Below are 16102 nucleotides of genomic sequence, written 5' to 3' on the forward strand. Positions count from 1 at the left end.
GTTGTTTTGGTTTTGTTTGTTTTGTTTCGTTTTGAATCCCCAGTTCCACAATCCAGTCCAGTTGGTGGCGGTAATGCACCTTTAAGTTGGTTGCCAACCGCCATAAAACACTAAAGAAGAAGAAGAAGAAGAAGAAGAAGAAGAAGAAGAAGAAGAAGAAGAAGAAGAAGAAGAAGAAGAAGAAGAAGAAGAAGAAGAAGAAGAAGAAGAAGACATAATAATAACCGGAACCTTTGTTTTCAAGCGTGTAGGGAAAGGGGAACCAGTTGGCTGTAACACAATTGTTATCATTTTGCTCATGTGTAAACTGCAGTGTGTTGTTTATGCCGCCGTCGTCCAAGGGTGAATGTGGAATAAGTCAACGGGGGTAGCAGCCTTTTCAAGGTAATATTAAATAACTTCAGTAAACTGGGTGACAGTCAGGTAGTCACTTTGTTCTTCCAGTTATTCCGTAACTATACTGTTATCAAACTAAAGCTCGTTAGCTACTGTTAGCTGTGACGATAGCCCCTTTTAGGACTTGTGTCATGTTTGGCGAGACGAAGTCCTAAAAGGAGCTACTGTGATGACAAAGTAGCCTCTTATAGCTAGCGTTAGCTTTATGCTAACGTTAGTTGCTCTACTAGCTCCAGTTCTAACGGAGCTAGGTGCTCTACTAAATTTGACAGCTGGTTGACCCTTCAGTCTAAGAGAGGCTATTACACACTAGACAGCACGGAAAAGTTGGCGGTAACACTTTACAATAACGTACACAAATCCTATAGTAGTTACTGATAAACTAACCATTAACTAATCGCCAGTTAATCATTCGCTAATGAAAAATTTGGCATTAGTTTATCACTAGTTAATCATAGTTAATGAGTAGGTAGTCATTAGTTAATGATTAGTATCTAATTTCCTGAGTAGAGTAGTTAATCAGTACCTAATGATTACTAAATTTCAGCTCGTGAATAGAGTAGTTAATCATTACTTAATGATTCCAAAATGTCAGTGCGTGAATGTATTAGTTAATCATTAGTTAATCATTAGTTAATCTTTTTGTGTACCCTATTGTAAAGTGGTGCATCATACTCAGTAGTTCATGAATACTGAATCATTACCTGTCCATTAATTACTCTTTTCGCACCCTAATATAAAGTGAAAGATATCCTTATCAAATAAACACTCCCTCCAGGTGAGATTCGAACTCTGAACCCCAAGATTGTTAAATTGTAAGTCTGGTTCTCTACCATCTGAGCTAACCAGCCTGTTACTTGGTAGAGCCATACTATAGGTCTGTAGAGTCAGAGACTAAGTATTATGTCCTATCCACATACTACTTTCTGTTCAAGTACTTATAGTTTTTAAGATATATTCCACCCAAATACTACCTTCTCTCCAAATACTTATAGTTTTAAAGGTATATTCCATCCAAATACTACTTCATGTCCAAGTACTTAGGTATGTTTCAGCCAAATACTACTTATGTCTAAGTACTTGTAAGTACTTGGACAGAAAGTAGTATTTGGGTGGAATATACCTTTAAACTATAATACTTGGTCTCAGGCTCTACATTCAATAGTATGGCTCGAACAAGCAACAGGCTGGTTAGCTCAGATGGTAGAGAACCAGACTTACAATTTAACAATCTTGGGGTTCAGGGTTCGAATCTCACCTGGAGGGAGTGTTTATTTGATAAGGATATCTTTCACTTTATATTAGGGTGCGAAAAGAGTAACTAATGGACAGGTAATGATTCAGTATTCATAAACTACTGAGTATGATGCACCACTTTACAATAGGGTACACAAAAAGATTAACTAATGATTAACTAATGATTAACTAATACATTCACGCACTGACATTTTGGAATCATTAAGTAATGATTAACTACTCTATTCACGAGCTGAAATTTAGTAATCATTAGGTACTGATTAACTACTCTACTCAGGAAATTAGATACTAATCATTAACTAATGACTACCTACTCATTAACTATGATTAACTAGTGATAAACTAATGCCAAATTTCTCATTAGCGAATGATTAACTGGCGATTAGTTAATGGTTAGTTTATCAGTAACTACTATAGGATTTGTGTACGTTATTGTAAAGTGTTACCAAGTTGGCAAATAAATGCTACCAGCTGCTTTTAAGAATTAACTCTGTGTGTGTGTGTGTGTGTGTGTGTGTGTGTGTGTGTGTGTGTGTGTGTGTGTGTGTGTTTGTGTGTGTGTGTGTGTGCGTGCGCGCGCGCGTGCGTGCGTGTGTGTGCTCTGCAAAAGAACACTAGCTAAATGTCACTCAATTTTCACAATTTAGCAGAGATTATGGCTGCTACCTGCTATGCCCTCCATTGGTATATTTTTGGTGGAATACCACACACACACACACACACACACACACAGACCACATGCTGTAGTTAAAATGGGTTTAGTGGGGGTGTCAGTCACGATTGTGATGTCATCAGTGATATCACTTGAGCAATTGTGATGTCATCAGTGATGTCACTTGAGTAATTGTGATGTCATTAGTAATGTCACTCGAACAATTGTGATGTCATCATCAGTTATGTAATAAATCCTTCCTGGTATATGAGCCGATGGCGCACAGTTGCACCGCACGATGGCGCCTAGGTGGGGGGGCCGTGTCTGTCTGTCTCTGTCAGGTCAGTCCAGAGTCTCCACCTAGGAATCGAGCGCACAAGATTCCTAGTTATTTATAATTGACATAAGTGCTGCTTGGAGACTTGCATGCCCACCAAATTGAAGACTGGCTCATAATAATTAAAAAAGCTACTGTCCCATGTGAGGCATGGGACATTTGCTGATATGCAACTCCACATCAAACGGTGTGACGTTAACATGTAAAAATCTTACTTAGTCCCCCCCCCTAATAGCACATTTTAATCCTTAAAAACTTTATATTTTATTTTGCAAAAGCCTTGTCCCATTCCTTGTTATGCTATATTTATTGTCATCGCTTTATAGTTTTTGGTCTATTATGTTTGTAGCCTTCTTTTAATCTTCTGTACAGCACTTTATTAAGCACTTGTTACCGCACTTTAGTTAGCACTGACTGTACAGCACTTTGTTATTTTATTAACATTATTTTGACAAGTGTAATTAAATAAAGTTTATTACTATAAAGCTTATTAGTTCACTGACTGTGTTTGTCCTTCACCAGGTGAGTTACCCTCTACTGATCCAGGATCAGCTGTCCTACTACACTGACAGCCATGCTGCTCCCCTTCCTGGGACGAGAGTCCCTTTGCAGCCGTAACAGCGCTCTGCTGTTAGTACGGTGTGCCCGGTCGCTCCGGTGTGACGGCTCCAGGGGTTGGCACTCTCAGGCTCAGCGCTTCCTGTGGCGGAGGCTCCCTCTGCGCTCCAACACCCAGAGCCGGGGCGTCAAGAACCGCAAGAGGCAGAGCCAGGAGGAGGAGTGGAAGACGAGGAACAAGACGGTGCTGACGTACATCGCTGCGGCTGGCGTGGGCATGATCGGCCTATCGTACGCCGCTGTGCCGCTCTACAGGCTCTACTGCCAGGTGAGAGGGGGGGGGGGGGGGGGGACACGTAAGAAATCTCTCTCAATAGTAGGGATGGGTATTGTTTCGTATTTTTCTGATACCGGTGCTAAAACAATACTTTTAAAACTGTACCGGTGCATGAACCGATACTTTTTCAAATTTAAAGTAGATATTTTTTCATTTCAAGAGGATTACAAGTGACGCACTCCAAATAATGTCAGTGAAGATGCGGGCAACGCCAGTTTTGGATCACCGGAGGGCGGATATTTCACTCTGCAGCTCGGGCATGGCACCTAAATGAGGCACCTAAATCTGCGTTGTAATTCGGTACTGGTAGTACCAGTTGGAAAGGTCCCGGTAGTACCGTAGTGGTAGCGGGTTTCGGTACCCAACCCTACTTAAAAGTGCTGTGTGCAGCAACTTAACATCAGTAAATCATCACCACAGTAATTTTGAGGCATTAGTAAAATTACCATAAACAAACAAGATCATCACGATTGGCCTGTGCCGGCCTCTACGCTGCAGTTTATGTTTTATGCATATTTGCTGTTATTAAGGGCTAGCAGGATGCCACAGGGTTTATGGGAACAAATGTGAGAGTAGTTAGATTTAATTCGTTTTACAGTTTTCGCGAGGAAAAAGCCCTGCTTGGACCTGTATTAGCATGCGTCTTGGATGATCTGATCCCACGTGGACAGCTTTAAGTACAGGCATAAACGCATCCAAGACGCATTGAGACCCGATCGCTCAGACCACATTCGGAGGTAGTCTGGGCCGCATGTGACCACATTCTTATATGTATGTGTACAAATTAATTTGTGTCCTCAGGACACATTAAGGACCGCCTACTCAACTGACGTCCTCTGTGTAAGCAGAAGTATGTACTCATTCCAGTAGCGTAGCCAGACTCGGCTCATTGGGTGTGCCACAGAAAGCCAGGGTGTGCCAGGGGGCGGACCATTTGGTGGCGGCCGCCAGGCCGCCGCCAAAAAAAAATTGGGTCTTTTCAAACCAGATTTAGAGGAATATTTGTGTGTTGTTTGCTCCTTTTCGCACTCATTATTAGCAGGTAGAAGCAGTCAATTAAATTGTATTTTTTGGCAACATGTAAAACCACTTTGTTTAGTATCTCAAAAAAGTCTCACCTACTTTTTCCAATGAGTGTTCTAGTCGGGAAAGAACGCAAATTTGGTTGGCATGTTCGTCTACTGCAGAGAGATCTGTAGCGTCAGTGTCCTCTGGCCACAAACCTCCGGTGTGTTGTTGGCTGCGTTCCCCGCTGTTAACGTCATTGTTTCGGCTGCATCATCTTCTTCATCATCATCTGTCTGTTCTCCACTGTACACCACCAATACAGGTGCGGGAACGGGTGCACTTACAATCCGCACTTGTTGAGGGGGAGGGTGACGACGAGTCATCTTCTTCCTCGTCGTTTCTTGCCTTTGCCGAAAAAGCTTAAAAGCGAGCTTTGTTTCATGTCTTCCTGATTTGGCGCTGCTGCTGCTGCTGCTGCTGCTGCTGCTGTGCGTGCGTGCATTTGTTTACTTTACGTGGACGACAGCTTAACTAGTTTCCCATGATGCTCCGGGGCACATAGGGCAGCGGACAGTTGGACACAGTGCATGACAGCGTTGACATGTGTTTTGCAGACAAAACAAAACACTTTTTTTACCCCATTTTTTTGGGTGCGCCAGTGGCCTGTCTGGGTGGCATTTGCACACCCTAGGGGAAGTGAGATCCAATCACAAGTGGTTACTCGAGATGAATGTGGAGACGCATTCTGCCAGGAGTGAACTGACATATTTAGATCTGTCCACTTGTGATCAGATCACCCAAGACACATGTTAATACCAGGTTTGAACAGGGCCTGTCTGAGTAGGGCTGGGCAATAAATCAATTTGATCATTGAATTAAAATGTATGATTTAGGACCATGTTTAAAAAATAAAATAAATTTTCACTTTAACTAGGATAGTTACTGGATACTGCTCCCATAGTTCATAGCAATGAACCTCCCCTCCCCTCTCAACATGGCAGCATGCCCAAACTAAAGTGAGGAGTTCGATCCAGGCCCCCATGGAAACAGAAACTTGAACATTGTGTGTGTGTGTGTGTGTGTGTGTGTGTGTGTGTGTGTGTGTGTGTGTGTGTGTGTGTGTGTGTGTGTGTGTGTAAGGCGTCGGGGTTGGGCGGCATGGCGGTGGCGGGACATGATGCCGATCAGGTGGAGAAGATGGAGCGGGTGAAGGACCGCATCATCAAGGTCACCTTCAACGCCGACACGCATGCCAGCATGCAGTGGAACTTCCGACCGCAGCAGACGGAGATCTACGTAAGTAGAACGCTTACTCATATGTGACTTCACGTCTGTGTTTGTCACAGCTGAGCCTCCAACCCTCTTAGTTTTTTTCCCAGTACATTCTTGTAGTTTCAGGGCCTAAAATTCACTTTGCAAACTGAGGGGGGGGGGGGGGATTCCCCCGGATTCCCCCGGATTCCCCCTGATTCCCCCTGATTCCCCCTTATGTTCTTCAGATAGGAGGGATTTATAGACTTTGGGGGGGATTTTAACAGCCAATACGATAACCGACATATCTGCTTCTCCTGTCCGATAAGCGATAATAATTTCACATTTTTGTATTTAAAAAAGGAAGTTCTTAACCTGTAGTTTATGCACACCTGAGTCTAAATTACTATGGCTTTTGTCATTGTGTTTTATCTGCAGACTAGGAGCCATAGGCTTTCAGTTCTATCAAAGCCTTTATTTTTTGTATTGCGTAATACACGTTACTACTCATATATTATATCAGAAGTGTTCTTTGTTTTGTGTTCACAATAGTGATGTCAGTTAGATTTGATTAGGTCAGAGCTATGGAGTATTAAATCATCCATCTTTGCTGACTACAGCTGCCTTTCTTACTGTCACGTTACTGGCAACTAAACCTGTTCGAATTTTGCATTGCGGACAGTTCTATTGAAGTGAATGGGCAGGCTTGGAAAGTCCCACTTTAAACCATTATCTGTCATTTCACTTTTTATTGAAAAATGCTTCCACCAGATTAAAGAAAATGCATTATCTGATGTTGACTGATGTTTTTATGTAAATGTAAACCTGTTTGTTTTCCTTATTGGTCTCCAAACAGATCATGGCTCTGTCTAGCAGCTAGCTCCCCTATAGCTCAACTCAAGCCCCTGTTTGGTCCAAAATAGAGCTAGATTAGCTAACTACACCATACATGACCGAACAGGGCATCAGTCAATAATATCACATTCATGTTTTCTTTAATCAGGTGGAAGCATTTTTCAATCAAAGGTGAAACGACACAGATATTAGGGTTTATAGAGGGACTTACCCTGCCCTCAGTTTAACGCCAGCACCAGGTTATCACCGTAATGTTAGCCAGTTGTTTTTTGAGCCACCGCACCGACAGACACAAACCCTGGATGTTTAATTTCGGGTAACGCATGAGGGTTTTTTTTTTATATGGCAGGAGTTCCCAAACTTAAAGTCTAGCTAGCTCTGGGAGTATCAAGTGCTTTGAATGCGGGGATGTTTGGTCACAACAAGTGGTTTGCTTGCCGAGTGGGGAGGCTATAAAACCGCTGCCTGAGCTAACGTTCGCTAACAGCTAAAAGTTCGCTGTGTATTGTGTCCGACCAGTCGTCTGTATTCAGCAACGTTCGTTCCGCACCGTCGGCTTAACATATAGACTACATCGGACGGCCACACAAACTAATGCGGGACTTCTCCGGCATTATAAATTCCAAATCTGCGGGAATTGCCGAAAATATGCACAATACCCGCAATCCTGCACCGAATTTTAGGCCCTGAGTTTCCATTCTGAAGGTTTCTGTCATGGATATTCTGCATACCAAATATTGCTAAATTAATACTATTTTCTATTTCACATCATAGCTCCTGTTTTCTCTACAATTTGTCTTAATTGTTTTGTTTCCCACCCTGACGGTCCCACTGGAGGCTCCATCATTACAAACACAAGCTTTGTTCAAATGCCAAGTTTCCACATAAAAATCCCTCTTCGCCCCCAAATCTATAAATAAAAGATACATGAAGGCAAGAATTATCCTGTTAAGGTGTGTGTGTGTGTGTGTGTGTGTGTGTTTGTGTGTGTGTGTGTGCGTGCGTGTGTGCGTGTGCGCGTGTGCGTGTGCGGCTGTGTGTGTGCACGTTCTGCAGGTGGTGCCAGGAGAGACGGCCCTGGCCTTCTACAGAGCCAAGAACCCCACAGATAAGCCGGTGATTGGTATCTCCACCTACAACGTTGTGCCCTTTGACGCTGGACAGTACTTCAACAAGATCCAGGTAGAGTACTGAGGTCACACTTCAGTCTGGAGGCTTTCTGGTGTCCAGATCCAAAACTCACAGCAGTCTGTTCAGTTTGTAGACCTCGCCGTGTGAAGAAAAGGGGAGAAGTAGTAAATGGGCTACAGTATGTTGTGTCTGTGTCAGCAACGTAATGGGTGGGTGGGGGGGGTGGGGAGGATTACACCGGAAGAAGCACCCATATTTCACATAAGGCATCATGGCATCTAGAAAGAAGTTGGATACCAAAAAGCAAAAAAGGGGAGGGGCGGGGGAGGCCCAGGCCCTAGCTAGTGACGTGAAAGTCGGGGGCCGGGCCTCGGGCCAGAATGCAGGGCTCTAACACACGGAAGCAACGTGACGTGACCGACTGTATCTATTGGTTTATGCATTTGAATGAGCCCTTCCTGTGTTATGTCCCGCCCCCGTGTTTCAACAGGACGCTCATCAACTGAAGGAAGTCAAGATGCTGTTTCATGGAATATTTAAGCTGCACTTTAACTCTGTGACTCCGTCTTGCTTTCACAGTGCTTCTGCTTCGAGGAGCAGCGTCTGAACCCTCACGAGGAGGTGGACATGCCCGTGTTCTTCTACATCGACCCGGAGTTCGACGAGGACCCGAGGATGGCCCGGGTCGACACCATCACCCTGTCCTACACCTTCTTTGAGGCCAAGGAGGGCCAGACGCTCCCTCTGCCCGGATACAGCTACAACTGACCCGACTGCAGCGACTGACAGACCCACCCGGGCCGCACCGTATCGCCAGAACACCCGCAGCCTCTTCCATTAGACTTTGTACTGCATCAGCAACTGGAGATGCACTTTTATCTCTTACATCCTTTCTGGTGAGAGAAGGACATGAAGACAGAGGCTACAGTAGAGACAGTGAAAACAGGCTCTTCTGTTTTCTTTTGAGAATATGCAAACGAGACGGACAGACACGCTTCTCCGTAACATTGGCCTGATACAACTCATTCAATACTTTATGCATTCAAAACTACTTGGCACCACTGTCGTTTCCCATAGCAACAACAAATATGGAGAAAGTTGTAATCCAGGGGTGTCCAAACTTTTTTGATTAAGGGCCAGATTAGATCATGTGAAAATACCTGCTTCTCGCATCATATGGGTTATTAAAAAAATGACTTAACAATTGTACTCTAAGGATTTTGTTTACCATCTGAAAACATTAGTTTCACCTGTGCAGTTCCTACTTGGTGCTTGTCTACAAACTGTATGATGCTGTCATCATTAGGTGAACGGAGAAAACGCAAAGTGAACTTGCTTGATTAACCAATACTGTGTGGAGGGCCACATAGAGTATATTTTGAGACAAGCCGAGGGCCGCTTACAATCGGTCTGCAATTGGCCCCCCGGGCCGGACTTTGGACATGCCTGTTGTAATCAGTGAATGTAACATTACTGTGTTACTGTAACAGCGATCATAAAGGCAGTATGAATTGCACTGGACATGGAAATATCTGGTAAGCCTTTGTTTCACAACACTGTATTGTCTGCTAGAAGAGCCAACCAGCTGGGGAATGAGCTAGCAGCTGTTAAGATAACGTCATGTGACATCATCATAATGCACTTTTTATTTCTCCTCACAAAAAGCGCTCCAGGTAGCTCTTTGTCCATGCAACAGCAGCTCTGTGAACAGCCCGTACACAGATCACCCCTGCTCTATCATTAGATTCTAATAGGTATTCTTACATGCCAATAGCCTAAGAAATTAACTGTTTAGTGTTAGCCAAACTCTGGTTTTGCTAGTGTGTTTCCAGTCGGGTGTGTCTTCCAGTCGGACACGGACCCCTACCCGTATTTTTTTTTTTTTTTTTTTTTTTCTGACCATATTGTTACCTTTTTTGCTGCTCGTACTCGACAATAATTTGATGCAAGTAGTTAAATGACTTATAATGCCCATCATCCCTGGTAGGAACTTTGATAGGTGCAAAAAAAAACTTGTTTTTCCCCAAATAGAAACAATGTAAATTTGGTGGATTGCTTACTCAGTTTGACTGCAGCTATATTAGCAGGTCAGGAGTTTCTGCAGAAGAAGCTGAAGCAACGTGGACTCATATTTAAAAGGAAGATAAATAACAGGAGTCAATATTTGGATGTTGCGGCTCTGAATGACAGACAGTATATCAGCTGCTCCTATTTAATTTAGGAGTGATATCAGAAGAGGAGACTGTGTGTGTGTGCATGCGTGTGTGTAAAGTGAGAAAAACCCACAAACTCATGTGGGTAGTACAAGAAAAGTTCCCATTTAGCTAATTTATTGTACCTGTGTAACATTTCAAGCTCACGCTTTTCTTCAGACAGATGTCTGTTTCAGAACTCTGTTTCATGACATCATACGAGTGCACTTACAAATTCAGATGTGTTGATTGTCAGATGTTATTACAGTAATAAAAAAAATCAACAGCTACCGTATTTGCATTTATGAATACTTGTAAATAGTCTGTATTTGTGTGTTGTGAAGAAGTTGATCCGCTGTAACGATTTGACAGTTCAGTCTACCAGGGTAATTCAAATCCATATGTCCAGATCAGTGGGATGTTTACCTCCGCCATGAAGTTTGAAGGAGAGGGGGGCGGAGGAGGACAGGCTCATTTTTCATTTTTTTAAATTGTAATACTCATTTCGGCCACAAGAGTGCACCATTACCCCATGTAGACAGAGTAGTATTTTAGAGGGAGGGAGCATGGGAAGCACGGGAGGCACACATACCCTTCACATCCGGCTTCCCACCCGTAGATTTCAACACATTTTGTCGGGAAGGCTTTATTTTGAAGGTCAGGGCCGGAATTCGTATGCTCTATTGTGGCTACTAGCTTGACACTAGTGTAAGGGGGTTCGCGGATTTGGTGGTGAACTACATAACGTTGCTAGGAATTCAACCGAGCTACAGCGATACATACATACGGTAAAATGTTTGTTTGTTATCATGTCTTATCATGTGTTGTGTGTGTTTAGTGAAGACTATGATGAAGCGGCTGTCTTGCAGGGGTACAGTCTCGCTTGACTCTATCTGGAAATGTCCTCGGCTGTTTCCAACACTTATTTCATACTGCCTGCTGCCTGCCAGTTTGAGCACCGTTATATTAGCCAGCGTGTTTTCAACGGGATATCAGCTGGGTCGGCTGTCATTTAAAACATTGCTTTTGTTTGCTTGCTTTATATTCGATCTTTTCGTTGCTTCTTGACAAGAAAAATGTTTTAATGTGAACTGGGCCCGGTGGGGAAACCTGGACAGAGCCGTGATTGTTTTGCTTGCTAATAAATAGCCCCAGCAGGCCCAACTTTGAGCTAGTTTCAACTGTTTTTTAACGTGTGACTGTAAACAAACTGTAGCCCCAATCAAGCATTACCAAACTGCCGTTGACAGTTGTTGGATAACGCTTGATTGATGGAGCTAAAGGATTGAACATGTAATCTGACCAATTAACACATCTCCAAACAAGGACAGACAGCCCCATGGCACACACCAAACAAACAACTGGGTTTGTTGTAGAATGTTTAATTGGTGTGCCACGTTCTTTACAGTAACAGTACAGTACAGTAATGTTAGTTAGGCATCCCAGCAATGTGGACAGATCAGACAGCGTTCAAATACTTTCGGGAAAGCTTGTGGTTTGAGGGCAGGGTTTTTCCTTGAAACCATTCAGCAGATTCAAGTTTGTCTTTTAAGGTTTTGTGCCTACCTCAGCAAAATAAACGCTTCATATTAACCCCAATGAATGACACACACACACACACACACACACACACACACACACACACACACACACACACACACACACACACACACACACAGGCACACACACACACACAAACCCACACGCACTCGCACGCACAAGTTGGGAGGGGGAGGACGTGGCAGGGTGTAAAAACTCCCAGTTTAGACATTCCTCGTTAGTGGGTTATGTCAGGACAAGTTGCCTGCTATAATTTGACCTTTTCTCTGTCTGCTGCAGGCAAATCGCAGTTGGCAAAGGAAGGGTGGATTTAAAAGAGATGATTTGGTGTTGTCTTCATGTAAGATGGGTCTTTTCTGTAGTTTAAAAGTGCATTCCTGAACTCCCTGTGTCTTGAGTTACCAGGGCTATTGGGTTTTTATTGAAAATCTGATATTATCCCATAACCTGCAATGAAATGTGATCTTCTCAACATGTTTTATGTATCCATTTTATTGTGAAATGAAGTTGTAAATTCATTCTTCATAACGTTCCCCGGAGTTTCTCTACTATTTTGGGTAATTCTGGTGTGTCACTCTGCCTTTAGAGCACTGGAAACGCAGAATACTTATATTTGGTCATAAAAAAGGTCAAATAGCGTCACTGTCATGCAACGTCATTAAAAAAAAAAATCTTATCAGTTTACATTCACTATAGTCGAGAAGTTACTCTGAGGGAATGTAAACAAATAGTTACTTTAATCATACATGCCTCTGGTTTTCTCCTCGCTGACAGTATAGACACAACAAAACCCTTCTCAGGGGACAACAGCTTTATAAACATGTCACCTAAAGTGTCTCCACTTGGGGGTCCGACAAAAGGTCTCCACTTGGGGGTGTTTGACATGAGAAAGATTGGGGACCCTGGCTGTGCAATGACAGCTGCGGGAGAGAGGCTGATCCTTATGGGAACCTAACCTTATAGGGAGAGTTCCTCCCCCTAACAAGGTTTTCTTAGATTTTTTGTTTGTTTGTTTGTTTTTTGTATGCATGGAGATAAACCCCAAAACGGAACTAAAAACAGATGGAACGTTACATACACGTTCATGCCAAAAACACATGAAAGCCCCGAAAATACATGTTGTTCCCCAAAGAAACAGGGCATGTTTCACTCACTTGAATGTAGTTAAAGGACCACTTTGCCCATTTTCAATCAGCTTTGTATCGTTAGAAAATCACATTCAGTAGTATTATGCAAATATGCAAATGAATGAACATTTGGTCCAGGAAGTTGTGCTAATGAAGGTAGAGGGAGCAATAATGATAGTGCTAGTGAGAGTGATAGTGACAGTAAGTGACACCATGGCAAAAAACTGCTCCTGTTGATGACTCAACTGTTGATGATATGTATGTTTTTTCCCCCTGTGTCTGAGCCTGTTTGTCTTGTTTGTGTGTTATTCAAAAAAGTAGAAAATAAAATATTGAGGGGGGGGGGGGGGGGGAACTGCTCCTGAGTCTAACTAAATGACATCACTCTGACATTTGGGGCGAGCCAATATGGACCAAAAATCATATCTGGATATTTTCAGGCTGAATGGCGATGCAACGATATATCTTGGTCATTTCTACGAAGCTAAATATTATTTTGTAACGTGGTGATTTCACAAAATGTTTACACGATGAGATTGTTTGATAAATATTCATCAGTAAATGTGGATGTAATAACCAAGTGGGTAAAGGCAAATAATAGAACAGCTAGAACAGTCTGGTAAGTTCAGAAAATTACACCACTTTTTACTGTAATGCAACCATTAAAACCAGGAAAAGACAACACTTATGCCATATTACAATATCCAAAATCGAAGACGATATCTAGTCTCATATCATGCTAGTGATATATTGCCCAGACCTATATGAGATCATTTGGAGCAGGAAGTTGTGTGAATGAACCGGGAGCTCTTGGTCCAGGCAAGATGGAGGGAAGTTAAACATTGTAGAAGGAATCTCTTGCGCTACAGCCCCTCCACAAGGGGAGATCAGTGCTCTCAGACGAGGACAGAATACTGGAAAGGTAGACATGACTGGAGCACACGAAATCACTGGCAAACAAATTTAATAAGGTACAAAAACTGACGTTTCGACGCGAGCAGCGTCTTCTTCAGAGTCAAAACCGGAAGTTAAACATTGTTCATTTGCATAGCCCTGCATACTACTGGTTTTGTCATGACACAAAGCTGGTTGAAAATCAGGAGCCCTTGAAATGTAAATCAATGTTTGTCAGTCTATTCTTTGTGCTGAGTGTGACTGCTGGACCATTGACAATTATTGAGAGTTGATTTGAGTTAAATTGAGACATTAGACAGATAAGAGCGATACAGCCTGACCTGGTGGGGGCTGGAGACATGAGACATCTGGACAGATAAGAGTGATACAGCCTGACCTGGTGGGGGGCTGGAGACATGACACATCTGGACAGATAGGAGCGATACAGCCTGACCTGGTGGGGGGCTGGAGACATGACACATCTGGACAGATAGGAGCGATACAGATACACCATGAATGAAACGCTGGGAATTAAATCATCTAAACTGTTACTGATTGGGTGGAGGACGTATGAAAGTGGCCTGGAATAACCTACAGGGACATTTTCAAGTACTTTTGAGTTATGACTTCTGTTTCTTTGGGATATTGAATGATGGCTTTGGTGTCTCCATCATCATCAGCCTCGTCATCATCAGCATGTCTGTCTGTGTGCTGATTCTCTCTCTCCCCCTCTGGTGTCTCTCCCTGCAGTTTGCTGTACAGTCTGGTGGTGAGATGGCCCAGACTGTTGTCTGCTGCTGGCTGTTGATGCACAGCTTCCTGCTTCCCTTCTCCTCCTCCGCCCCCAACCATGACTTCTTCACCTCCATCGGTGAGTTCAAGCATCTCCGCTCCATCTTTGTTCCCACACTCATTTGTAGGCCACATTTCTCCACTGTCCCCTGGATGTTCTCCACTGTCCCCTGGATGTTCTCTGCTGAGAAATGTGTAGGGAATATCATTTCTCTGCTGTCCCCTGGATGTTCTCTGCAAAATGTGTAGGAAATCGATACCTGTTGCAAATGAGTATTGTATCCGATTCAAATGTTCAGTATTGATACTTTTCGATACTATCGATACTTTTGACAACCCTACTTCTTGTTGTTATGTTAGGCGTCCCAACCGCCACTGAAATATGAACAGCCCATACTGCTTTCTTTAACCATCGCCAAGACAATCCTCCTGAACTGGAAAGACAGAAAAAAGCACTCCACATCCCAGTGGCACCTTCTAATCTACTATCTGAGTACGTTGCAACAGAAAGGCATTAAAAACAATAGATTCATTTCACGATCAATATCACTCATCTACCCATGTAACACAAACCCATATACACACACAGACTCTCACATACATTCTATATATTCTAACACTTTTCTTTTGTCCTTTTCTTGTTACTCAGTGTCTGCTCTTGTGTATTGTTGTATCTCTACTAACTGATTTGTTTTTGCAACAATAATAATATAAAAGAAGCTTCCCAAGCACGAGGAAGTGCCGGATATCATTCCTGACTGAAAGTTCAGCCAAACTGAGCTGAACTGAAGGAGGAAGTGCCTAACGTGCCGTGGAGTTCAAATAAACCGCAGGCTGCATGAAAGAGACGAAGCGTTAACAACAATAGATAGATAGATAGATAGATAGATAGATAGATAGATAGATATTTTATTCAAGTGTCATGCATGGGCTTATAAGACACTAAAAACAACACTCTTGCATGGTGTGTAAACAATCCAACAAAAACATACAGTATGTATGCATATATATACATATATACACACAGTATGTATGCACATATATACATGTACATATACATTCTAGCATACATAATGCACTAACATATACACATTATAGAACTCAAATCAAATAGACAGCATCTTTTTTCTCTTTTCCCAGGCTTTAGAAATAAAATTGGCTGTATAGAATGCTCCTTTTCTAAAACATAATTCAAGTTTTTTGTAATCATCCAAATAAAAGAAATCATTATATAACAAGCTCATTTTTTTCGAAAAGCACATGTCTAAATTCATCATACAGAGGACAGAAGAACATAAAATGAATCTCATTTTCAATCTGTTCTAAATCACAGAACAGGCAAAGTCTCTGTTCCTCACAAAACCTGCCTGTCTCTATGGCAAGAGGCAAGGTACCTGAGCGTAGCTGGGCACAGAGAGATCTTTGTGTTTTGAGTAGATTTTGTTAAACATATTTTTCTACTTCAGAAGTATTTTTTAAGTTATAAGTTATTCATTTAGGCTTATTCCATATTTCTATAGTCTATTTTCCTTTATGTAATTGGAAGAAAGCTTTTTTAATTTCTTGAATATTGCAACATAGTCTATTGTGAAATATGAATGACAGATCAGAAATGGAAAATTACAACGAAAGTTAACAACGAAAAGACAATCGTGCTTTTGTCTAACATTAAAGCGTGTACAAAGTCCAGGAACATTTTCAGCAATTTCCTCATATTTCCTACACATTTCTGAGCAGAGAACATCCAGGGGACTG

General features: G+C 42.4%; 2 protein-coding genes across 3 annotated transcripts in view; both read left to right on the forward strand.

Moving 5' to 3' along the window:
* The first annotated feature begins 295 nt into the window (after positions 1 to 295).
* cox11 (cytochrome c oxidase assembly homolog 11 (yeast)) lies at positions 296 to 10245 on the forward strand. Its single transcript, XM_083635265.1, has 5 exons — positions 296 to 384; positions 3165 to 3528; positions 5686 to 5841; positions 7708 to 7833; positions 8362 to 10245. Exons 2-5 carry the CDS (start codon positions 3217 to 3219, stop codon positions 8548 to 8550), a joined length of 783 nt encoding a protein of 260 aa, XP_083491391.1. The 5' UTR covers positions 296 to 384; positions 3165 to 3216; the 3' UTR covers positions 8551 to 10245.
* Positions 10246 to 10686: 441 nt separating this feature from the next.
* Positions 10687 to 16102, forward strand: part of LOC310774727 (prolyl 4-hydroxylase subunit alpha-1-like) — a 24896-nt gene continuing 19480 nt past the window's right edge. The window contains exons 1-2 of one of the 2 annotated variants that reach the window (XM_083634857.1): positions 10687 to 10762; positions 14306 to 14426. In XM_083634857.1, coding sequence (XP_083490983.1) covers positions 14406 to 14426 — 21 coding nt within the window. In that variant the 5' untranslated portion in view covers positions 10687 to 10762; positions 14306 to 14405. The remainder of the gene's footprint in view (positions 10763 to 14305; positions 14427 to 16102) is intronic. The other variant, XM_083634856.1, reaches the window with a different exon arrangement.

Source organism: Poromitra crassiceps (genome assembly GCF_964638095.1).
Source record: "Poromitra crassiceps genome assembly, chromosome: 4".
Classification (NCBI taxonomy): domain Eukaryota; kingdom Metazoa; phylum Chordata; class Actinopteri; order Beryciformes; family Melamphaidae; genus Poromitra; species Poromitra crassiceps.

Bases quoted from the DNA above. Each gene is read 5' to 3' on its own strand.
- cox11 (XM_083635265.1), top strand. From the start codon at position 3,217: ATGCTGCTCCCCTTCCTGGGACGAGAGTCCCTTTGCAGCCGTAACAGC. The intron at 3,529-5,685 runs GTGAGAGGGGGG...TGTGTGTGTAAG, and splicing joins TCTACAGGCTCTACTGCCAG to GCGTCGGGGTTGGGCGGCAT. The intron at 7,834-8,361 runs GTAGAGTACTGA...TTGCTTTCACAG, and splicing joins AGTACTTCAACAAGATCCAG to TGCTTCTGCTTCGAGGAGCA.